This window comes from Penicillium arizonense, assembly GCF_001773325.1.
Source record: "Penicillium arizonense strain CBS 141311 chromosome Unknown PENARI_contig004, whole genome shotgun sequence".
NCBI lineage: Eukaryota > Fungi > Ascomycota > Eurotiomycetes > Eurotiales > Aspergillaceae > Penicillium > Penicillium arizonense.
The window spans coordinates 810,592-834,939 of record NW_019173281.1 but is presented as its reverse complement, the minus strand read 5'-3'; the positions used below and the strand labels follow the sequence as shown (position 1 = coordinate 834,939).

The following is a 24,348-nucleotide window of genomic DNA, read 5'->3' as shown; positions in this document are numbered from 1 at the left end:
TGCTTAGTATCTTAGCACGAACTTACTCTTTTGACAAAGGCTTGCTGCTCTCAAGTAGGCTAAAATTCGACTAGGCACTCCCCTCTGTAAAGTCAGGAAGATGTCGATCTACCCAAGGTGTGTTCGCTTTGAGGGTACCACGTTCCTGGCTTAACGCAGACCTTGATTACTCTACATCAGCTATGTATGGGATATATTTAGTAGCATCTGTAGAATATCCGCATGTAACTTCATTTCATTTTTCGTAAATCGGTAACATGTCCCCTACAGAGTGTTCTCCAACCGACGCTCCTTGCGCAATGCCCGGAGCTTGACTCGTGCCTCCTCCAGAGGGACCATGACGCCCTTGCTTTGGCTTGCGGGATCGTCTCTGTTACGAATATTAACAGTGCCAGATTCACGCTCCTGCGCTCCCACAACAAAGATGAAGTTGTACTGGGCCAATTGGCCAGTACGAATCTTCTTCTGCAGGGTGTTGCCACTGATGTCCACGTCCACATTCAGCTTGTCACCTTGCAGGATACGCTGCAGCTCCTCGGCGTAGTCGTTCAGAGCCGGCATCACTGGCACAATGAGGATCTGGCGCGGACTGATCCAGAACGGCCACTTGCCGCCAAAGTGCTCGGTCAAGATACCAAGGAATCGCTCGAAGCTACCAATAATAGCACGGTGAATGACAACAGGACGGGCACGGCCGAAGGGCAGCCCGTCGGACTTGGTCTCGCCTTCCTTCGCGTCCTCCTCGGTGTTCTTCTCCCGCTTTTCGTTGGTCTGATACTCCAGTTTGAAGTTCAGCGGAGCTTGATAGTCCAGCTGAATGCACATTGGTGATTTCTCCTCAGCGCGTCAGCGATGGTGATGTCTATTTTTGGGCCGTAGAAGGCACCATCACCCTCGTCAATGACCCAATCATTACCCTTGAATTTGGTCAAGGCCTTCTTGAGCTGCTCCTCGGCTTGGTTCCAGGTCTCCAACGAGCCCATATACTTCTCGGGGCGGGTGGACAGCTTCAACTTGAAGGTGAAGCCAAACAGCCCATAGATGGACTGCAAGAAATCGAACAGACCCTCAACTTCAGACATAATCTGGTGCGGCTCAACCAGGATGTGCGCATCATCTTGGCAAAAGCGGCGTACACGCGTCAAGCCTGATAAAGCCCCGCTGCTCTCGTTACGATGAAGCTATTTTTCGATTTTGGTTAGTATTGCTGCAATATCGAAACTTGGATAGCACTCAATGTCAAACTTACCACTCCAAAGTCTGCAAGACGCATAGGCAGCTCACGGTAACTACGTTCACGGTGGCCGAAGAGAAGAAAGTGACCAGGGCAGTTCATAGGCTTAAGAGCCCACTCGCGTTTCTCCACGTCCAACTTGAACATGTCATCCTTATAGTGAGCCCAGTGACCAGAGGTCTTCCAGATGGAAACATCGAACATGTTGGGGGTCTGGACTTCCTGGTAGCCGCGCTTGCGGTACTCAGTACGCAGGAGGGACTGAATTTGGTTGAGAATCTTGGTTCCGTTGGGGAGGAGGAAAGGACATCCGGGAGACGCTTCATCGAAGAAGAACAACTCTTGCTCTTTTCCAATTCGCAAGTGGTTACGGCGCTCAGCCTCTTCCAAGAACTTCAGGTGCTCGGCCATTGCCTTCTTATCGGGGAAAGCAACACCACGGATACGCTGCAGGGAATCGTTGCTCTGGTCACCAAGGAAGTAGGCAGATGAGTTCTGGAATGCTATCAGTATGGAGATCTCATCATAACCTCACATGGCCACGCTTACCTGCATGATCTTGAAGGTCTTGATCTTGCCAGTGTTTTGAATGTGAGGGCCTCGGCAGAGATCGACAAGGGTTCCGCAACGGTAGACGGTGCTGCTCTCACCAGTGACGAGCTTATCAATGTAGTGCAACTTGTATTTGCTGTATGCGAACATCTTCTTGAGGTTCTCCTTGGAAACCTCCAATCGGTCGAAGCTTTGCTTCTCCTTGAAGATGCGCGAGGCCTTGTTGTCGAGCGCTTTCCAATCACTCTCGCGAACAACCCGTCTGTGTCCCCATGATATTAGCATTGGCACAATTGTGAAGAACCGGGATAAACGTACCCATCGGGCATGGCCATATCGTAGAAGAAACCCTGGGGGGTAGGGGGACCATGGGAAAGAAGACAGCCATATTCACATTCACATGCCTCACCCAGACAGTGAGCACTGGAGTGCCAGAAGACCTCACGGGCCTCGGGGTTGCTGAAAGGAACAAGAAGAACCTTGCAGTCCTTCTCCAGAGGACGATTCAGGTCCCACAACTCCTTATCGTCAATTTTGGCTATGACAACATTGGCAGCGATATCCTTGGGAACATCGCGCAGGAAAGAACCAGGAGTGGTCTCGAAGGCTTTGGCAGGGACCGAAGAGAGGTTGCCGTCGCCAATGTCAAGGGAAACGGTGATTTCGGGGTGAGGGCGGTTCTTGGTCTCTTCAAGATATTGTTGCCAGAGTTCCTCGAAGAGCTTGTTTCGCTCAATCATGAATTCTGGGAGAACATCGGGGCTCGGGGCATGCTTTTTCGCAGCATTTGGCGGGGCAGCGGCTTCAGAGGCCTGCGCGTCGGCGGCAGGCCGCACAGGAATATCCTTGGGGGCTTCGGAGGCCATTTTGAGAAACCTCTGCGTAGTGTCACAGGGTAATTGAACTGTGAACGAAAACAAAGCTGGTTCGTTTACACTCCGTATGGAGGGGAAAATGACTCTTCGTGAGGGCGGTGAGTCACGGGGTCACGTGTGGGTACTGCCCTTAGCGACTTACCGCTTCAAGTTTCCACTAAGCGAAAACTTCACCAGCTACTACAAGCCGACAGTCCCCCGATAACACCACAAAATGTCTTTCCGTGGTCGTGGTAGTGCTTCCGGTGCCAACCGGGGAGGTTTCGGTAGCCGTGGTGGTGAGCAATTATCACAACTTTCTGGGAATCAAAAGATCAAAAGGAGCTAACGAAATTTTTTTGTTCCAGGTCGCGGAGGTTTCCAACCGTCGTTCGGTCCCCCAGCTCAGGTTCTGGGTAATTATATCTGATCCTACAACATTGAAATTATGTCGCTGATTTTCCGATAGAGATGGGATCAGTGATGCACTCTTGTGAGGGTGAGATGGTCTGCGAGTCGATCAACCCCAAGATCCCCTACTTCAACGCCCCGATCTACCTCGAGAACAAGGTACGCCACAACCCCACCGAACAATCAATACAATTGGCAAACATAAATCTAACTTGTCTTGATAGACTCCCATTGGTAAGGTCGACGAGGTCCTCGGCCCCATCAACCAGGTCTACTTCACCGTCAAGCCCCAGGAGGGTATCGTCGCAACTTCGTTCAAGCCCGGTGACAAGGTCTACATCGGAGGCGACAAGCTCCTTCCTCTCGAGAAGTATGTTTCACATGCATCCGAATTCCCTCGCGCTCTGACTAACCTTCCAATCAGGTTCCTTCCCAAGCCCAAGGCTCCCCCCGGACCTAAGGTCAAGCGCGCCGGTGGTGCTCGTGGTGGCGCCCGCGGTGGTGGTCGCGGTGGCTTCGGCGGTGGCCGTGGTGGTGGTTTCTCCCGCGGTGGTCGCGGTGGTGCCCCCCGTGGAGGCCGTGGTGGCTTCTCTCGCGGTGGTGGTGGTGGTTTCGGTGGCCGTGGTGGCGGCGGCGGCTTCTCTCGTGGCCGTGGTGGTCCCCGCGGTGGTGGCTTCCGTGGTCGCGGTTAGAGAGTCCGTGATACTATGTACTGTCTTCTTACGGCGTTTGGGGGAATCGGGAGCTTTTTCAGGAAACATTTCCTTGTGCATCCTGCGCAATTTGCTGCTTCACTGGCTGCAGGCTGTAGAATATCACCAGTCAAAAATATTATGGTTCAATTTGGTTCAATGGGGTTAGCATAAGACTAAAATTCATCGTCGTAGATTGAAGACATGTGTGGCTGGTGTGGATGTGGCGCAGCTGCACCGCCTCCGCTTTCTGCAGGTTAGAAATGACGTTGACCGCTCTGCGAATCTGTGCGTCTGTCAACACTTGAAGCAGGATTTACGCCAATTTTATTCCCTCTTAGCCCTCAGTCTTACCTCTTGCGCCTCATATTGCAGCAAATATCCCGTCTGCCGTACATTCCATACTATTTGATATCCACTTGAGCATGTCTCGCCGGACGTCGACCATGGCATCCAGCGATTCCAACAGCGGTGTCCCACCTTCAGGTGACGGAGGTACGTTAGAGCTCAGTTCGATCCTACAGAGGCCATCCAGCTTATAGTTTGCAGGCCAAGAGAAGCAGAAAATGCTTCTCTCCTCCGAACAAGGTCATTTCAGCCTCGTGAAGTCAGTTCCGCCAACTTTTGCCCCCTCGCTCTCGACTCAACCTAATGCTCAACAGGGCCCTGCATCTTGCCGATCTGGTCACTGAGATGAATGGTAAGATACCTTTGATGTATCGGAAGCTTCTGAGAAATCAAATCGCTAACTCTTTTCCCTAGGTTTCTGTGGAGGCAAGCTCGTATTTCCCAACAGTTTGACGATCAGCGACTAACATGTAGAGCAGTGATGTCGGTCTTCTCTTCCATGCGCTACTGCCTCGGTGAGCCAACTGAATATGGTGCTATCTGGGCTGCCCTAGCGTTCATGCCTTTCGGTCTGTTCTTCGACTTTATGGACGGAAAGATTGCCCGTTGGCGCAAGAAGTCGTCTCTCATGGGACAGGAGCTTGACTCCCTAGCGGACCTGGTAAATGAACCCAAGGAAGAGGTTAACCACAATCCAACTAACTCTTCGGCCTCGTATAGATCTCCTTCGGCCTCGCCCCTGCTGCCGCCGCTTTCGCCCTGGGTATCCGCACCTCGCTTGATCACGTCTTCCTCGCATTCTTCGTTCTCTGCGGCCTTACTCGCCTGGCCCGATTCAACGTGACTGTGGCCGTTCTACCGAAGGACAAGAGCGGCAAGTCCAAGTACTTTGAAGGCACTCCTATCCCGACCACTCTCTCAATCGCCTCCCTCATGGCCTACTGGGTCTCCCAAAGCTGGACACACGAAAACATCCCTCTTGGTCTTTTCGCCGAAGGCACGATTTTCGAGTTCCATCCCGTTGTGCTCATGTTCGTCTTGCACGGATGCTTGATGGTCAGCAAGTCCATACATATTCCCAAGCCATAAGGTCGAATTCACCTTGGCCCGGCATATACTGTTGGCGAGCAATGCCGGGAACTGTTGTCCCCTTCAACTTGGACAGCTAAATGAAAATAAATATCGGGGCTGTCGCTTGTGGGCAGGCTATAGCATAACCTCGATACGCTTAAATGAGGATGATTAATCTGATTTCGATTGCATACATTGGCCGTGGCCATGCAGTATGGCTTTGAGTAGATACCGAGGGAAGTCCCAACAGTGTCAACAAATAAAAATAGAGAAACCGCTGTCCTAAGCTTCAGCGTTGTTGATGGTCGTCATTCTTAGGTTCCAGAGCTTTAACACCATGGGTCTTACATCAACCTTATATAACCACCTGGTGCAGCGACCTCTGGAATGAAGCATAACACGCAATACTGACATAATCTTCGCATGACCTAGGTAGAGCCTAATAATCAGGACAATCTGGCACCGGTCTCTATTGTATTGAACGCTACAAAGAATATGCCTACGTAGTTCATCCAAGTGATGCTATACTTCTAAGCTATTAGATGTACAGAACTCACAGGACTCAGTTTCACTCCAAACATGACAACGAGAAAATACGAGCGCCAGACGCCCTGAGCTCCTCCTGTCGCTGTACATGCCGTCGATGCAACCATCGGAGTGCAAGCCATCCAAATAGTGACACAGGCAACTTCATTCCGAATTTAAATGACGGACAAAGTTGCTATGCTAAAATGGTAGTCTTGACAGGAGTTCCGTCATGTCGCTCTATGGATTCGGCAAGTTTTGGCGAGCATATATCCGGTGGTTCCGTGGGCATGAGGAAAATAATGGTTGTAAATGCCTCTAAGATTAATAGAGCTATGTGCGAGACATTCTTATATTTGAGGCTTTCGAGCGTATTCGTATTGGTTCTATAGATATATTTGTTTTTCAGGCCAAAGGATTGTCACAGGTCATGCTATATATATTTCAGCCGGTGTTCATATATATTGTGGAAAACATCGAATACTACGGGAAGCCCGAGGACACTAGAACTATTCCTGAGAAAAATTGAATCATTGCACTAGAAATAACCATAGAGTCTGCGATGAATTCTTGAAATTGTAGGTCACCAATGTAACGTATAATGACCGAGCCAGGTATTCCCGATGAATCATAAATCGACAGTCTAGAATAGACAGTGTCACAGCACAGATCTGAATTTTTAGCACCGATAATAATAGCAGCCAATATTTGCCCGAAAAACTGGCCAGACTCGGATCTTCTGCAGGGTCTGCGCATCGTGGGTCAAATCGTGTTCTAGAGGTTCTAGACCACGCAAGTTTCAGTTTGATGTCACTCCTCACAGTTCACACACGTCGAACTGGCGTTTGCATGCAGCCAAGTACATGTACATGGTTCGAAATAACGTTAGAGTCTTTCCGATGTACAGTATCTTCCCATTCTAGTTTCAATTCTGATGTTGCCATGCCCCGGTAAGGGGTGCCTGTTTTGTTGTGGCAGGTGGGGAATTCAGCTGGTCTAGCGGACGCCACTGGGCTAGGAATATATGCGTGGGCAGGTCTAGACATTTCCATATGCTTGTGTTTATGTTTAGATTTATGCTTGAGGATGATTATTTACTTACCCGTATTTTGTACGGCTTATGGTGACCATGTACGGAGTATTTGGACCTTTTCAAAGGCCCGGTTACTCGGTCCAACTTAATGTTCGGATCTCGGGTCCTGGCAGATTATTGGCAATATGTCTCACTCTGTATGGAGTATTGTACTTTTTTGGTGGCTTGCGTGATATGAACTAGAAGAGGTCATTGGACGGGATCAAGTGATAAGATAGTATAGTATGGACTAAGTTCTAGCAAAAGATATGGTGTGTATTGTTTGTTGGGAGGTAAGTTAGATATTGTTCAGCATGGCTTGGCAGCTACTTTAAGTTTCATCTGATTCAGGTGTGTGAGATTGAGATACTGTACAAGGTAAATGGGGAACACAAACTGTGGCTCAGGTCATTGCTAGGGATTTCGATCTGCAAGGTACAGCCGATACATAACGACTTTCGAGCCGGGTTCTACCGAGTGATATACAGTATCTCTGCATACAGTACACAGATCGGAAGTTTCGGAGCTATTAATGTGGTTCAAATAACCCCCGAGGAGTCAAGGGAGATAAAGTACAAGTTCAAGTAAAGGGTTCAATACAAGCCCTAAGGTTGGATGTAGATCTCTCAAATCCAGTAAATTGCGTGGATGTGGGTAAATTGTGCGTTACAGGGACCAGAGAAAAAAACAATTCGGATCCACTCGGGAGCGACCGCTGGATACCCATGGAAATGAGGTAGAGGAAATATGATCTCTGTTGGAAGCGACACACACTTACTCCGGGGGAGTACGCAATGTTGAACTATGCAGGGTTTGATTTCTCAGGTGTTAGCGCCTGTCACGGATTAACGGCTCCGCTGGAACTAATCTCCCTGTAATTTGCCGCAAAGCTCGGCTGGAAAACTGTCATATGGGGCAACTAAGTTGTTACGAACCCCATGGTAAAGGTCACAGGGCCTGTAACTTAACTTATAACCGAACACACATGTGTAAATAGACATCAAGGGACTGTGGCGATGCTGATCTTACAGTATCAAAGAGTATCAAAGACGGTCTCATCATCGTTACTTGGCACCCAAAACGGACTAGCGGCATGCCCAAGGTTCCATCCCGGCCCGTGTTTTCCCAAAAGGGAAATAGATCAACAGAGTCCCCTGGTTAGCCAGCACGGGTGCCTGATGACCAAGCAGGGTACTGCCCTATGATTGGTTCACGGCTGGGGTACACGGTACTGAACAATACAACAAACAAAGACCCCCGTGTAGTGTCAGAGCTGAATGTACTCGGTACTCGAGACCACTAGGGCGTTTCCCCCGTATCACAGGTACCTCATACCTTCTCTGGGGCACACTGACCCCCCTTGTCCCTTTCTCAAGGGATCCATCACCACCTTCTTTCCTTCTCTCCCTTCACACACATTCGTTTCCGACTCGAATTTATCACTCGTTTACTCTTCAGGAGAGTCCCGGTTCTGAACCGAACCGCTTCGAATTTTACGGTCGCTCACTCTCACCTAACCCGATAGGGGGTGAACTCCTCAATACCGAAGCCTCCACGCGAAACCGTCACTTTCCCTTCCTTTCTTCCGAGCGTCATTTCTCTTCAACACTCGATTTGTTTCTGTCGGATACGTCTCAGCATCTGATCGAAACCGGAGCAAACGTCGTGGACAGTTTGACAACAAACGACCATCCAACAGACAGAAGTTCTTTAGGGTTACGCAGGCCGTCCCCATTTCTTCTCTGATCACCCTTGCGACTGTGTCCAGCGGTGTTTACTTTCTTCCTTCCGATACTCGGCCTCACTCTTACCCTTGCCATCTCATCATGCTTTTCAACACACAGAGCACCCTTGTGGTGTCGACTGCCCTCTTTGCGGCCAGCTCAGTAGCTCAGGACGGCTTCAAGGTTATTCCTCGCGGCTCAGCCAACGGAAAACTCGTCGGTTGCTACTCCAGCGCTCCTGGTTATGGTTCATCAAAGGACTACACCTACCAGAGTTCTGGTTGGTGTTTGAACAAGTGTTACAGCGCCAACAGCGCTGCATTTGCTCTGACAGGCGGCTCGACCTGTATGTGCGGTGACACGCTACCACCCGACAGCGACAAGGTGGACAGCGGCAAGTGCAACAAGGCATGCACTGGTTGGCCCTCAGATATGTGTATGTAACATTACCTGACCTTGCGCACTTGATTTACTAACCCCATTGAATAGGCGGTGGCACCGACTACTACTCCATCTACACCACGAACTATGAAGAGGATGTCCCAACCTATTCTGAATCTAGCTCAACCACTACCACCAGCAGCGGCGGATCGAGCACCACGAAAACCGATGCCGCTAGCACCGCTGTTTCGTCCACATCTAGTCAACAGACAACTGAAGTGACATCCCCCAAAGAGAGCAGCGCAAGTGCATCTGTTGAGGCAAAGACAAAGAGCAGTCACAACACTGCTGCGATCGCAGCCGGAGTCGTGATTGGTGTCGTTGGATTCGCCGCCCTTTGTGGTGCTGCTTTCTTCTTCTGGCGGTCCAAGAAGAACAAGACCAACACTGCGTTCGGTGGTGGCACCACTGGCGGCTACGGCCGCGACTCGAGCCCGCCCTCGATGACCGACTCTCGGTTCGATGGCGACTACATGGCACAGCGCCGCCAAAGCAATGGCAGCATTGATGACGACCACGACTTCTCTCGTCGGATCCTGCAGGTAAATAAACCCGTGAACCCGTCGCTTTCTACAAATGCTTACTCTCATTTAGGTGACGAACCCCGATCGCTAAACCACCTCTCCAATTGATTTACGCATCCCTCTCCTCATCCTCCTCTCTCCTCAGTATTAGCGACCTATGTTCTTTCTCCCTCTATCTGCTTTACGAGACTGCTGTCATTATTGTTCCTCGGGTTCTTTACCGGAGTTGTGATATCCGAAAGGCATCAGGCTCGACTCGACTTGGTGTCATAGTTTGTGATTTCTGTCTCTTTCGCCGTACCCTGGAACATGCTGCGTCAACAAGCGACGGCGCTGCCATGCGATCCGATACGGTTCTCAACACCTACAACTGGGTAACTGTTCACCGGGACTCTCCAACAGTTTAATCGTTCCAACTTGTTTGGCACTGCAATTCCTCGGTGGCAATGGACGGCTTGTATCTGAAAAGGCGTTTTCTTTTTTTTTTTTTCGGCCCTATCAATGCTCGTTTTTCTCGTTTCCATGAGCAGACCATTCCTTGGATGTGATTCTTTTTACTTTTCTTTCCTCTTCTGATCTCTTCTCCTGTTTTCGGTCGGATCTTTTGCCTATCGGTCCTGGTCTGGGCTATTTGTTCGCATTTTGCCCTCGAAGGATCGGATCTGGGAATAGGTCACTTCAAATAGAGAAGATCAATCAACTGTACTTAATGTGAGAATGGATATGCTTATCAGTCTAATTCCGTCGTTTGTAAGGCCTTGGTAGTTTTTTCCTGGTCTATTCCGGCTGCCTCAGAACAATGAGAGGTATCCTAGGCGTCGGCCGATAGCCGTATAAGGCAACCAGGAGAGCGTACGGCCAGTTTTCCTTTCGCATCTAACAATCACACGGTCAACCTCATAACGTGAAGATATAGAAGCCATCCAAGATATTCCCCGGATTACGTGTACCATTATCCCCGCATTGTAATATGCCCCGAAGCCGAAACTCCGCGTCTCATAGATGCACATCGATCATGGATTTCAATTCAAGAAACAGTGCCATGCGGTATTCCCGCAACAGAGCCGTGACTGCATGTCAGCTTTGTCGCGCTCGCAAGACAAAGTGCGATAACCAGCGTCCCAGTTGCCGGATCTGTCTATCTGTCCGGGCTCCATGCGAGTATACAGATCGAAACGATCATTCATCGTGCGGATATCTATCTCCCTAATACGCCGATATGTGATGACTAACTATCCAGCTCAGGTTCGATCCAGCTAGCCTGGAAATCATCGATCGGTTAAATCGCATTTGGCCTCACAACTGGATGTAATGAATGCCGTACAAGCTAAAAATAGTGGTACTTCTTTGACTTTATCGAATCCACATTCGACACCATCATACACATCGCCTCAGACAGTTTCTTTGCAAGATTCCAATGCTACCAGATTCTCGAATGGGGATCTTGTGGTGGACAGCTTCGGCTTTCCGTCATCCTATACAAACCCAGATAATGTCGTTATGTGGCCTGTCCTCCATGAAAGATATCCCAAGAATTGTCTGCAAGATGCTGTTTTTGGACCGAGTCCGCAAAGTCTGCAGCACATGCAGGAGAAATCAAAGCGCATCAAGTTTGGGTTTCAGGAGGATAAGGTGCCGGAATTGATGGAACAGTTCTTTCTTCTGGTGCATATTAAGAACCCAATTGTGGATGAGAAGGAGCTGAGGAATTATGCACGGTGTGCTGTTCAAGAGGGGTTGGTTTGGGATGAAGGGTCTTGTCTTGTGGTAAGAGCACTCTATCCCCTAAAACACTGCGAGAGAATTCTTGATCGGATGCTAACTGTCACCACTTTGTTCACACCACTTTGTTCACACCACTTTGTTCACACCACTTTGTTCACACCACTTTGTTCACACCACTTTGTTCACACCACTTTGTTCACTTTGTTCACACCAGACTCCGCACTTTTTGGGTTGCTGTGAGAAACTGCACCAAGCGGTTGATATCATTCCGTCGGGATTTGGTATCTTAGTGCTAGACCACATGCCTTAGCTCTAAGTTATTGAAAGTCAATGATCATTGCCTGCAATTGTTTCCATATTCTCTATGTTCTCTATGTAGTTGATATTTCAGGATTAAATACAGCATGAAGACAAAGGGTTCACATCCACTGAAAGCAAGCCACTAGTTCTTGATACCTAACCTAGCCTGTCCTTCTAATCCTGCCTTCATGATCATACCAAACACTTCCAAGTCCTTCTTAGCATCCTCGGACGTGGTCTTAGCCGGCTTGCCATTGACCGCAAATTCATAGAGCTCCTTCATCTCCAAAGTATAGGCGTCTTCATAAGTCTTTCTCGTCATAGACTCCCGGAAGGATCCATCTTCAAGTTTCTCGCGGATGTGCATGGTGGTTGGCAATCCCTTGACGTAAGGAGAATCGAAACAAACCTTCACAGTTTTCTGCTTGCCAAAGACCTCAATGGATGCGTCGAAACGGGGTACTTCATCAATACCTGATTCATATGATACAGCAAAAGAGGGATACTGGAAGAGAGCACTGGGATGAAAGGTTAGAATTGTGTGCGAAGTAGATGCGGAGATACGTACCTCCAGAATTGAGGTCCTTGAGCGGTGCACAAAGAAGCACCGAGCACTCCCGTTGGCATACCGAGAGCCTCTCTCATCGCACTTAGATCGTGCGAGCCAAGGCTGCCCAAATGTCTCCATTGAGTGGCAGTATCCGGGCCAACGGGAATGCCAAGCTCCTTTGTCAAAGCCTGCTGAAGAAACTGGTCCGTTCTAGAGGTCAATTCCCTGGAATCTTCAGGTTTGTAGTCGGAGAAGGCCTTGGGGAAAGTGCCCGACTGGCCAACAAAAGAGGAGTTGGGGCCAACAACGTCCCGCACGCGTGCATATTGGATCTGGTCAAGACTGCCAATTTCCTTGATTGCGTCGATGAATCCAGCCGTGTAACGTCTCATGTATCCGACCATCACCTTTCCAGATGATTGTTTCTCAAGCTGGATGATGTCGTCGGCATCTTTCAACGACAAGGCCATGGGCTTTTCAATGAAGACGATTTTGTCATGTTTCAGGCCCAACAAGGCGTGGGGTACATGGAAAGCATCGCTGTTGGCAATCATCACAATGTCCACGTCGGTACTAGCACAGAGCTCTTCAGCTTTGCAAGTAGTTTTGGGTGGGCCTCCAATGACCTTGTTTTTACTGTGTTGGAGGGCATTTTCAGAGACATCACAGAGGTAGGTGATCTGGAAGTAGTCTGAGAGGAACCCAAGAGTTGGAATATGGGCGACTTGGGTGATTTCACCGCATCTGGACGATGTTAGTCTTGAATGTGCTACTTGGGGGGCTCTTTCTGACCCGATCACTCCAACACGAAGAATTTTGTTGGTCATTTTTGATATTTCCGTTTCCAATGTGCAGTCAAAGGCGACAATTCTAGAATTCAAAGTGAAATAAGCGAAAGGATATAAGTAGGAAGAATTGAAGATGTTGGTTTTCGGATGACGTTCTGGTGGGGGTCGAGTCCACGTGAGCTGCCGAAACTATCCCGAGATGCCTTCACTCGGACACTCACGATAGCCGTCAAGTTGTATTTGGTGGGATATTTCTAACTCCACAGTCATCGCAATTGCCGGGCTCCCCACCCCCGTGATTTTCTTCACTTCCGCTGGAGATGTGGAGATGTCCGACACTCCCCGAAATTTCAGGCCAACCTCAAGCGTTGACTTGATGCTTCATTTATTTCATCATGCATAATCTTTTTGTCACTTTCCAAAGGGAAATGCGACGACCGATAGTATCACTTGCACCCCGCATCTTCCCCACAACCTCAAGGCTCAAGGATAGAAATTCCGGGGTATATGTGCATAGGACGGCAATCGGCGAACCATGAGCCGATTTCCCCACATAAAACAACCTATTTAGGCCTACGATGACGCCGGAATAAAGTCCAGTAGAAGCTTCATCTATATCTTGCCCATCTCAGACTCAGATCATGCTGTCTTCCAGTATTGCTTTGGTACTGTGGCTTGCCTCAATAGCTGCTGCACAAGGAGACCCCAAGAACGTTGAGCCAGATTCTTTCTACCCCCGTGAACCCGACTCTCCTTATTCTTACCCCAGTCCCAATGCTACGGGGATTGGTGGATGGGATATTGCTATTACGAAAGCAAAACGCTTCTTGTCACCCAGCTGACCATTGAAGAGAAGGCCGGCCTCTGTACTGGCAATGGCTTCCCTCCGTAAGTGATCCTTCTCTACTATAAAAGGCGATGGCGAAACATTATGTCTAATCTTCTACAGTAACCCAGACAAGCCGGATCTCCTATGCCAGGGCCAAACCCAGCAAATCCCTCGTCTAAACTTCACTGACCTTTGCTACATCGACAGTGACATAGGCATTGGAAATTCACATTCGTATGCAACGGGATTTCCCCCAGGTGTCACAAACGTGGACTGCCTTTGAAGAAACCTACTACGATCACTCTCTTTGGACAAGCCGCTGGGCCTAATCCGTACGGACCGAACCAATATGGTTATGTGAATGGTGTTTTGTCTTCGGACTGGAATACTGTGAATGGCTAAGTCGGTGATTCCCTTTCCATTGGTATTGGTCAAGGAACGCTAGCTGAAGGATCAGGCTCGGGCCCAACATTCTGTCAGTTCTTACCTCCTCTCCCCCTTGCTCTAAATACTGATCAGATTCCATAAATCCTCGCCTAATTGATCCTTTAAGCGTAATCCAAACGCGATCAAATCAAGACCTTACACTTGTCGATTGGTCTTTGAGCTCTAATCTAACATTCGCCAAGACTGTAGCCAAACGCGGCACAGTATGCATCCCCGTTGTGGCTTCGTCTTCAGGCGAAGGTGTCGATCGAAATATAGCCCTTATGCACAGAGGTGACGCGCTGGTTAATACTGTTGCGGACAACTGTGACACCACAATTGTGGTTGTTGAATCAGTCGGCCCTGTTGACATGGAGGTGCGTGCATTGACACGAAGCCCATTTTGAATCCTCGATAGTCAACCAATACACCCTCCGTATAGTTTATCTGGGGTATGGCTGTGGATTCGTGACGATATCCGGCTGGGCATAGTCCTTGAGGTCTTCGCGATTGTGTAGACTAGTCTGCCGGATGGGTACACGTCGCCGTAGAGGATGTCAACTAAGGCAGGGTCGAGCTCTTGGCCACCCAGATTGGCCCAGACGACAGCTGTAACGTTGGGGTGGTCGATCCATTTCTGAATATTTATTAGTATATAAGGAACGGCATCAATCCTCCCTTTGCATTCGGCCATGGTCTATCCTATTCGGCATTCACCTACACGAGTCTAGAGGTCTCAAAGCATGGTGGGCTCGCTGCGGCCCTGGAAACCCCAATTGAATATGTTGGAAATGCACCAGGAGGAGATATGGCGCTATACGACGTGGCAATCATCGCCGAGGTGACGATTCGAAACGAAGGACCCTATGACGGCACTGAAATCTCACAGCTTTTATCTCGAAATGCCCAAGCAAGCGGGAAATCCAACCAAGGTCCTCCGGGGCTTCGTCTCTATCCCCATCCGCGATGGAGAAACTCAAACCCGCAAGATTTACCCTACCCGGAAGGATATCAGCTACTGGAACGTTATGAAGCAGACATGGGTTACCCCTAACGGAACGTTTTCCGTTCATGTTTGTGCATCATCGGCTGATATTAGGGTAAGCTCGACTTTTGACATTTGAGTTCTTATTCTCGGTCCTGGGCTAGCTTGGACAGAAAACGAGCCGACGGGAGATATGCGCGACGTACTATAAATAGACGCGTTGATCGACATGCTCAAGAGTTTGGCCGTTACGTGACACATGTCAGAAGAATATCAGGATTTAAAACACCGGTCGTAGTTCACCGTTCACATATTTTCGAATTTCACACAATTCGGGTATAGATATCACATCAGCATCTACCATTAAACAACTGCGTCTACTGTATCTGCATGTAAACAGATATATCACAAATTAACCCATCAATAACAACACTTGCACTTGCAAATCCTCACCGAAAAAGGCAGGTCCGAACGAACAAAAAAACGAACAACAACAATATAAGCCCACGAGTAAGGGTTCGGAAAAGAGCGCCGCGTGATAGGGATCAAATCGAACCCCCTGATCGGCACGTCACGAGCGTCCCCACCGCAAATTTGCAAAACAAAACACCATCTAAGAGTTGCCCTGACAATATGAAATGGGAAAGAGAGAGAGAAAAAAAAAGCCTCATATGAAACCAGCCATTGAAATGAAACATCCTGTACCAAAGGAAAAAAGAGAGAGAGAGAAAGAAAAAAGGAACAAGAAACAGAATTAAGATTCAACGGGATCTCAAAGTGGACCAAGCCTACCTAGGCCAGTTTCAAGAACCGATTGAAGTGGAGGCATCGGCCTCATTCCCTGCTATAATCCTAGTTTAATCCTTCTATCGGACTTGAATCATGCATGCTGTACTAGCTAAATGTAAGGCTAAGGGCGACTCAGGCGCATCACCTACATGTATGTACTCCATTGGCCGTCTCCATTCCCCGTTTCCCAGCTCTGAATGGAGTTCGGGATCTTGCCGCTGGACCCGTATGTGTATGTGGAACCGGGTTTAGAACAATCCGAGTATCCGAATCTCGATGGATTGAGATGAAAGGAAATGAAGGGAAGGGCGGATCTGCGTTAAGTTTTAGGCGGAAAAGTCAGAGAGAGAGAGAGAGAGGCGCGGGTGGGAGAGAGTTAGTGTTCGGGAGGGGAGGAAAGTGGGAACCCTATTGAGGGTCAGATTTGGTCCGTATGCCGGAATTGGGTTAGGATTGTGGATGTTGGCCTGTGTGTAGAGTACTTCTTGGGTTGAATTCGGGTTTTGGTTGGTATAAACCCCGTAGATCACAGGCTTATACGGTTAAAGGTAGACGTGGATATAAAGTTGAGGGTAAACACATAAAGGGGGAGATGATACCGTGGGTGATATGGCGATCAGCCGTGGGTGAACTGAACACTCCGATTAATGTTTGGTTTGGAATTGGAAGTGGATTGGATTGGATTTGATTTCATATTTAATTGACAGTGGGGGGTATTGTAGATGTTTAAACATAGTTGAAGAGAAGTCTGCAACAGGGGTATAGGTATAGACAATTGCGCAGAGACACCAAGTCATAATCGTATCGTCAAGCACACAAGGAAAGAAAAAGAGAAAAAAACAAAAGAAAGACAAAAAAGAAATAACACAACACAATGGGTTCCGGGAAAACTCTTGTCCCCCTATTTCCCATGTTTTCTATGTTGGAGGGACCGCGACCGGTGGACCCTCTAGGGGAGTTCGGGTGGTCGCGCTTCGGGTATGAGGTGGAACTGGCGCCCCAATGACAAATAATGGTTGAGTCATTTGGAGTCGAGACTTTTGAGGCTTCGCTTCAAAAAGTAAGGTCTCTCAGATCCACCCTCAGAGCCGTCGGTCTATCCAGGACTGGGGCCCACATGAGCTGGAGTCGGGCCCGGACAAAAGTCCGTGTGGATGTTCGTTAAGTCGTGAAATTTGACCCATGCTCAACATGGGCCTCCGAGACACCGTCTCTTTAGATGTTCCAGCTCACGGGCTGGAAGTGGTGCATGGATGGGAGCTGGTCATCGTATGAAAAGTCGGTGCCAGACCATGATGGAGAGGGGTAGTGACATTGGACGGGCTGCGGAATATGTTAATAAATAATAATAGTAAGATTACGCATAGAGAACTTACTGGCTGAATCATATTCTCCCCCATTGAGATAGCGGCCAGGGTGGAGGGAGGAAGGCCGGCATCGGCGTCCCAGCGGAGCGGAGTGTGCATTTGCAGCGGAGACGAAGTGATATCGCCCTTTAGGATGTTCTTTGGGTACTGGTCGATGACTGAGATCGAAGCAGAGGAGATGGAGGAGATAGAGGAGCTGGAGTGGGGAGGAAGAGAGAATGTCGCATCTGACAGAGGCGAGGGGCAGGTCTCTGCGGGAGAAGAATAGAAAGGGCTGTCGTCCGTAGACTCTGGGAGCTGATTCTGAAATGTTGGCCGGGGCTGGAGAGGAAGGTCGACGCCGCTCCACATGAGTGAACAGTCGTTAACCAGGTCCGGGTGAATGCCGGGGGCCACTAGGGACCCGATGGACATGTTGTGAGGCTGAGAGGTTGCGGTCATGGACATTCCGTGGTCAATTGACATGCAGCGCGGGATCGAGGATTGGGTCACAGTTTCTTGGCTGGGTGTCCATGCGGGTTGCTCGATTTGCGAGTCGAGTTCACTACCTCATTGTCAGTATGCGCTTTGTTTCTCCGGAGCTGGTGTCACTCACTGTCTCTCGATGTGGCGCGCAAGCAGGTCAGGTCGGTGGAAGGACTTGTTGCATCCGGATTGTGTACAGTGGTAGGAAGCTTCGGGGTTGTGGTTAAGTTCGTGACGTCTGCGGTGCTCGGCTCTGGTGAAGACCTATACTAAAGTCAGTATGTCGATCTGGGTAAATTTGAAGTATACTGACCTTGCTACATCCAGGGAACTCGCAGGCATGTACGCGCTTGCCTTTCTTGGCCTTGCTAATGCGATGGGTGGTGGGAGTATAGGTCACGCGCGAGTCGTCAACCTGAGGGCTGGCGCGCATGTTCTTTCGGCCCACCATATTGGATCTGGGAGCAAGCTGTCGAGGTTCAGGCGAAGGAGAATGAGAAGAAATGGAAGGGGAGTTCAAGACAGAAGTGATCTGAGTTGGGTTGCGGTTTGAGGATCGGGGCATCCTGGGAAGGGAAGAGAGGTATTTAAGAAGTATGAGGCTGTTTGAAGAAGGTGTGAAGAAGCTTGCAGAGGATCCTGAAACCACAGGAAAGAGGTGGACTGATATAGAGGAACAATATGCACTAGGAAGGCCTCTTCCTACAGATCTACGGGATTAATAGACTTTGGGTAAATTGAAATTAATAAAATAAAATAAAATAGAAAATAATAAAAGAAATCAAAATTGAGAATAAAAATACAGTAAAAATAAAACCAACAGACTAACTGAGATTAGATGGCCATGATCGCTCGGGATGATCAGACTAAAATTACAACAAGTGCGGCTGAGGCGTGTTGGTTCGAGATAGCACTATGAGTGGTCGAAATGTGGTATTTTCGGTACGAACATCCTTGCCCGCTCATTGGACGTATGTAGACAATGTAAGCCCTATTTCATTTCAAATCCCGTCCAAGCTCCATAACGGGTTTTCCCCACGAGCTGCTTTAGGACACGCTAAGCGGTATAAGGGTCTTAGGCTTATGGTGTAATATCCAGCAATGGTACCCAAGCTACTTGTTCTCTCTTTGTATTTTCTATACCATATAACTTAAGCCTTGGAAAGAGAAAGAAAAGAAAGGATATGTGATCTAGGTGGAACCAAAAAGCCTCAAGCACCAAAAGATCCAAGCCGAACTCAACCGAGAGGGGAATCAGCCTAGTGGACCCCGGTGATCTTGGCAACCTTGGCATTTTGCCCTAAGTTGCCCAGGTGCTGTTTCGCCATGCTGATCCTTAACATATGGGGTGAATGGACAACCACGTCATTGGAGTTCGTCTGGGGTGACACTGTACATGATCTGGGTAACCGGGTAATACCATATCTTGAACCCTTACTTGCTCGTCTGTCTCGTGTATGCATGAGGGTGTTACACTGCACCCGTTACTACGCTGCATACCCGGGGAATAGTCCTCGTGGCATGGCAAGCATCAGGAGCCGGGAACCTAGACTGGTGGAATCGCATTTTGAAACACGCCCTGATCTTCTGGAATGAATCCTTCGCCCTGCATAGTAAATCTGCACAAAATAATAATAACAATAATATTCTATAACTTGGATTATGCAGGGATATCCTTGAATATTCACTCCATTCTACTATTACCCATGCCGATGCCCGTCACATCGCGACCGTTACCCTTTTTACGCATCGACAAATCACGGCCTGTGAGCGGGTGATTGTGGGGGGAGGGGAAGGGGAGGAAGTCTGCCTCGCACGATCCACCAGATATGCTTGCTGCAGATTATGGGGATCAACATCGGAAACAGGACTGCAAGGCATTTTCTCGATGACATTTGAAACTTGAAACGGGCATAGTCCTCGGGGATCGAGACGGCATCTCGGAGGGCTTACAGCCTCATGTTTCCAAAGTTAGATACAGATGATGCATGGCTTGCTACACTAGCCAGGGGCTGTTTGATCCGCTGCTGCGGTCAGGGTCTTAGCGTTGTGTAGGGATTTTGGTTTCGCACCCTGACCTTCGCGTGGCATACAATATCGATCGTCAGTGTACAGTAATGCATGATCCCGATCTATACTTGTTCTAGTGTGGAGGATTATCATCTCATTTGTGGTTGGTTTCAAGTTTCAAGTTATGGGCTGATTGTCGCTAGTCTGGGATTTAGTACCCATTTTAGTGGTTCATGCTATCGTCCTTCGTGCTGTTTATCCTCCACATTTGTCCTTATATATAGTAGCTGTTGCACCTCTCTTTCCCTTTGGGTATTAGTGTTTGTGGACCGACGGTTACCGCAATTGTCACGGAAGAGAGCATGACCCTATAATCAACCTTCCTTCTTAGTCTAGCTTCTGACAAGAGTTGTTGGTTTTCGAGTTGCGATCGGTTGGTCGATATATGAATAGTAACTTACCGTACCTTTTGAGGCGGGATATGCGACCGGGGGCAGTGGTACCTTGCACTTCCAGCCCTGCTCCGCATATATTTAGATGCATCCGTGGGCGTATAAGCCCTGCGCCCACGGAAAGTAACAATAGCTCTTCCTGGTTGGGATGAAGATTACTTTTTCATTGTTCTTGAGTAAGCCTTGTACCCCTTACATTGAAGTAACATGAATATGCAGAGAAGCATCACGGACGAACCAGAAGGCTTAGTTTACTGTTGGTTCTTTTTTTAGCCAGAGTTTGGGTTAGGCCGTGCACGAAGTCCTAGTAGACTAGTCTGCCTCGGGGTAAGGACAGCATGCGATGATCTTTCTGAACGGAGCTCGGTTTTTACGCGAAATACAATCCGAACCCCGGACCCGAGCTCGGCCTTTCAAATTGGCACTTTGTTGGACTTAACCCTAAGGAGAATATTAATTAAATCTCCGAATTTCCCGTCTTCCCGACTCATTTACGCTTTTTACATACGATCAGATCGACACGGGCGCAGTACCCCAGAATAACAACATGATGTAGGTTAGATGCAAATACTTCCAACTTTGCTGACAAGCTTGTCAGCGCAGCCTTCATATGTAGTCCAAACGAATGTAGAGGTAGCAAAAAAAGCGCGGAGCCTCCCGGAGACCAAATTCGGAATAGTTTCCCATGAAAACATGCGGGCTTTTTTTTTCTTTGTTAAGTCCCCACCAGCCGCCCCCCCCGGCCCCAAGCTTTGGAGGAGGCTCTTAATCCCAAAGAGGCAAGGCGGCTAAAACACCCTGTTCCCACTCAAGTCTCGCCTTTGTGCCAGCACCCGGGTTTCCTTTGTTGATCGAACAAGGGTGGATCATGTCCACTATTGGCGCCTGTGCTTTTGAAAGAGGTAAGAGCTGCGATTTTGGAGGCTGGTGTTGGTCTCTGCATATATATGATGTTCAGTAAGGCATGGGTCGCCTATTCTGCAGAGCGATCATCATTGTCGGATAAAGGGGTTGTAAAAATTGGGTGTAATCTTACCTCAGGTCTGACCTGTTCCCTTTGTTCTCATTGGAAGAAGTGTTTCAACTGGTATTTGTCCAGCTAGAACCTCATGGACCGGGCCGAATACAGCATGTTATTTTACATTTCTCTATAGTTTCACGCTATATACTGCTAACGCATTGTTCAGGGAATGACAAAGCCGAACCCGATCCCCGGGGTCGCCATCCATGCTCAAAGGAGCATGAGATGCCCTTTCCTATATTAGCTGTTGGGGTTTTGGAGACATGGGAAATTATTATGCCCCATACCGGGGTTTGAAGTCGGAAGCGACCGCTCCCTCCCAAAGTCCCGGGTTGACTATTGAAAGCCGTTTTTTCTGCGTGATAGAAGCAAAAAAGGGGTTGATTTCTTTACAGTTACATTGAGCATGAGTCATGTTGAGCATTCAGACCACTTGTGTACACAAAGTACACAAAGAATAGATATGAGATCTATGTACAGCGTACGGATAACTTCAATAGTCTCCCCGTTGCGCAAAGGCCGGACCGTTAGAGCCCACGACATACTCAAACCAGTTAGCCGACCCACCCTGGCGTATATACATATCCAATCAGACACAACTTCCTCATTATACAAATCGGGTATAGCGCCCAAGGGTTATCTACTTTGGGCCATGCGGGAATTCCGGTTTCGCAACGAGTCAGGCACATCCATGGACGTGCATGTACTCCGTTCTGTACGACAAATTGTTGTAAGCTCCACCCCCCCACAACGCCTCCATTCTTGTTTTTCGTGTTCGGTTCGGGCCCTCGTGGAGCTGTTGATATACGCTCCTGTAGCTATTTACGCCCCAGCTAATAGGCTGATCGATCGGCGCTCACGGTCCAACCCTTTCCGGCAGATGGCCGTTTGTCCAATGCCCGTTGTGAGTGACGATCATGCGCCTGAAGACACACCGCATTTGTGTGACAATGAAAATATTCATTGGAATGTGCATTTACGCTCTATGCATATTCGTAGATGCAGTTGTGTCGATCATGTAAAGTTAGATGAAAATCACAAGTTGACCCGATGTCAAATCAGCTAACGCGCATTAGCTACGGGAAGGAATGACGTCGTGGTTTACAGTATAGATGAGGTATTTGTCTACTTTTGAGTCATGGCTGTGGGGAAACATCCATGTACGGGCAGCCGATAAGCGAGAATTTGCCGAATAGACGTAGACATCCGATCTTAGACAAGGATCGAGAGTGTTGGTCGAGTATGCACCTGGGCACTCACACAGTCACTAGGAAATGACTTCATTCCGTATTTGGCTCAGATCATGGGTGGCAAATTCTGCTCAATTTGATGCAAGGCCATATATGATATGAAGGGTTGAGGTGTGAACTCTATAGAACCCACTCAACTGTTGCCAACGGCGACAATGTGTCAATCGGGTTGACCCGCGATAATTGAGCAGGACTTGTACGGCTAAACGGGATCCTGTTCGGTAAATGTGGTGTAGAACGTTCCGAGTATTAATTTGTTTGCTTTGTTCTCTCGATAATGACTGGCACCCCTGTAAGGGGTGCATCATATAACGTATAAGCGATGCAGGTCCCCAGTCGGGGTAAATTGCAGTTAGTTTCGTCGATCAGGCCATGTGGCTCGGCACTGGGCATCGCAAGGCAGACTCCGCTAGTTGCCTGAACATCTATTTTCACGATCGAGGAACCTTGCATCGTTTCAGATTATCCTTCGGGAATGTCTTGACGATTTCGGCTGACATCACACCCTCGACGCTACATTTCCCAGGGAGCTTAGATGCGTTTAGTTTAAAGGCAACCTCTGTTACTACATATCAAATGCTCGATTTTTGCCTAGTATCAGCTTGTCCTGCTCCTATCTCATGGTAGATGGCTTGCAGACGGTGGAGAACCTTGGTTACATTTTACCGGAGTCCGTCTCGAGAAATTTCAAGTTAAAAGCCAGATCCAATACAAAGGGGATTGACAAATAATCTCATTCAATCCACAACGCCTCCCATAATCTCCATGTCTAACGGGCTTGCGCTAAGGATCCTTATCCCTGCGAACCCATGTGGCCACAGGCTCAGGGATAAGCGATGAACTGGCAAGATGAAATGAGTGCTAATTTGGGGCATGCAATAATGCACCCGCTACTGCACGCTCCATGCACCCATGCGGAGCATGACACTATCCCGCTATAGGTAAGAGCACGGCGTCACTAGCATTCCCTCCGACGTGTTTCATGCTGACCCCGGTAAACGTGGCAATAACAAATGCATGACGCTAAGCCTAGAGAAAATATTGCTGCTCGTGGCTAACTCGGTCCTTTTGGGATGTTATTTATAACCATTATTCCCCGGCGTTAGCTCACATTTGCATGTACTGTACAGCCTACGCCCGATTTATGCGATCGCATTGAAAGTGTACGACGGGCCTATGGCATTGAAGTACGGTCGCACATCAGTTTCCTAGAGCTAATGAATCAATGTATAGAATCTTGTCAGCCACATGGTGATCCATGGTGATCGTGTTTCAGGTTAGGGGCCACAGCATCGCCATCCCGATATGCTTCTATTTTTACGGCCGAGGATTGCTGCAGTGGTGATATTGATAATCGGGGCGGAACCTGCGGTCCTTGATCTCACGAGTTGATACTCTCATTTACCAGAGTACCGGAAATGGCTTTCTAGAGAATACCGGAACCCGGGGCCGGCCTATACAGACCGTTTACGCACCTCAACGCACACTAGACTAGACGTATTAACATCCACTCTATTGATTTTCCACATGGAATGGTGCAAACTAGATCTACGCCTGTGCAGGGCTCGCCAATTCCCCCAAATTTTATTTACCCCTTTTTCCACATGATCTCCTAGTGCTGCACGGGACTGGGAAAGTTCCGGCGTGCGACAGGGCTAATTCCTTGGGCCTTCTAATCGTTCCCACAGGCAACCCAGATCACTTAACGTCCGCTTGGCTTAGTGCACCCCCAACCGTCCCTAGTGACAAGAGGAGGTCCATCTCAATCTCCATTCATGAGCTAGAGTTCATATCCATGGAGTCCAAGCTAGCAAATGGATCCCCTCCACAGAAGCGCGAAACCTTCGAGTCGCATCGGCCCGCAATACTTATTAAATGTATTCTCTTGAATAAGTTAGTTAAGTTGGTGTACGGTCTAGGCTAGACTCGCGAGGTCCGCAGTA

The 24,348-nt window shown here is 48.7% G+C and overlaps 7 protein-coding genes across 7 annotated transcripts; 4 read left to right on the top strand and 3 right to left on the bottom strand.

The window, feature by feature from the left end:
- Positions 1-264: 264 nt before the first annotated feature.
- On the bottom strand, positions 265-2,652 carry PENARI_c004G12111 (threonine--tRNA ligase THS1; the record flags this gene model as incomplete). The annotated part of the gene is made up of 5 exons (XM_022629489.1): positions 265-800; positions 887-1,181; positions 1,250-1,729; positions 1,784-2,048; positions 2,105-2,652. 5 exons carry the CDS (start codon positions 2,650-2,652, stop codon positions 265-267), a joined length of 2,124 nt encoding a protein of 707 aa, XP_022490751.1.
- A 223-nt stretch (positions 2,653-2,875) lies between these two features.
- Positions 2,876-3,743, top strand: PENARI_c004G05660 (H/ACA ribonucleoprotein complex subunit GAR1/NAF1; the record flags this gene model as incomplete). The annotated part of the gene is made up of 5 exons (XM_022629148.1): positions 2,876-2,939; positions 3,009-3,056; positions 3,110-3,210; positions 3,276-3,421; positions 3,476-3,743. 5 exons carry the CDS (start codon positions 2,876-2,878, stop codon positions 3,741-3,743), a joined length of 627 nt encoding a protein of 208 aa, XP_022490761.1.
- Positions 3,744-4,189: 446 nt separating this feature from the next.
- Positions 4,190-5,180, top strand: PENARI_c004G01302 (CDP-diacylglycerol-serine O-phosphatidyltransferase; the record flags this gene model as incomplete). The annotated part of the gene is made up of 6 exons (XM_022628932.1): positions 4,190-4,238; positions 4,293-4,350; positions 4,406-4,443; positions 4,506-4,538; positions 4,571-4,752; positions 4,812-5,180. The coding sequence occupies 6 exons, from the start codon at positions 4,190-4,192 to the stop codon at positions 5,178-5,180; spliced, it is 729 nt and encodes a 242-aa protein (XP_022491187.1).
- Positions 5,181-8,585: 3,405 nt separating this feature from the next.
- PENARI_c004G05807 (WSC domain-containing protein) lies at positions 8,586-9,539 on the top strand (the record flags this gene model as incomplete). The annotated part of the gene is made up of 3 exons (XM_022629160.1): positions 8,586-8,919; positions 8,973-9,466; positions 9,519-9,539. The coding sequence occupies 3 exons, from the start codon at positions 8,586-8,588 to the stop codon at positions 9,537-9,539; spliced, it is 849 nt and encodes a 282-aa protein (XP_022490968.1).
- Positions 9,540-11,615: 2,076 nt separating this feature from the next.
- PENARI_c004G00446 (Gfo/Idh/MocA family protein) lies at positions 11,616-12,850 on the bottom strand (the record flags this gene model as incomplete). The annotated part of the gene is made up of 3 exons (XM_022628884.1): positions 11,616-11,991; positions 12,042-12,767; positions 12,816-12,850. 3 exons carry the CDS (start codon positions 12,848-12,850, stop codon positions 11,616-11,618), a joined length of 1,137 nt encoding a protein of 378 aa, XP_022491094.1.
- A 602-nt stretch (positions 12,851-13,452) lies between these two features.
- PENARI_c004G11291 (uncharacterized protein) lies at positions 13,453-15,170 on the top strand (the record flags this gene model as incomplete). The annotated part of the gene is made up of 6 exons (XM_022629446.1): positions 13,453-13,524; positions 13,581-13,699; positions 13,761-13,874; positions 14,194-14,443; positions 14,719-15,109; positions 15,166-15,170. The coding sequence occupies 6 exons, from the start codon at positions 13,453-13,455 to the stop codon at positions 15,168-15,170; spliced, it is 951 nt and encodes a 316-aa protein (XP_022491184.1).
- A 1,885-nt stretch (positions 15,171-17,055) lies between these two features.
- Positions 17,056-18,123, bottom strand: PENARI_c004G10394 (uncharacterized protein; the record flags this gene model as incomplete). Its single annotated transcript, XM_022629396.1, has 4 exons — positions 17,056-17,163; positions 17,217-17,751; positions 17,803-17,936; positions 17,986-18,123. The coding sequence occupies 4 exons, from the start codon at positions 18,121-18,123 to the stop codon at positions 17,056-17,058; spliced, it is 915 nt and encodes a 304-aa protein (XP_022491080.1).
- Positions 18,124-24,348: the final 6,225 nt, after the last annotated feature.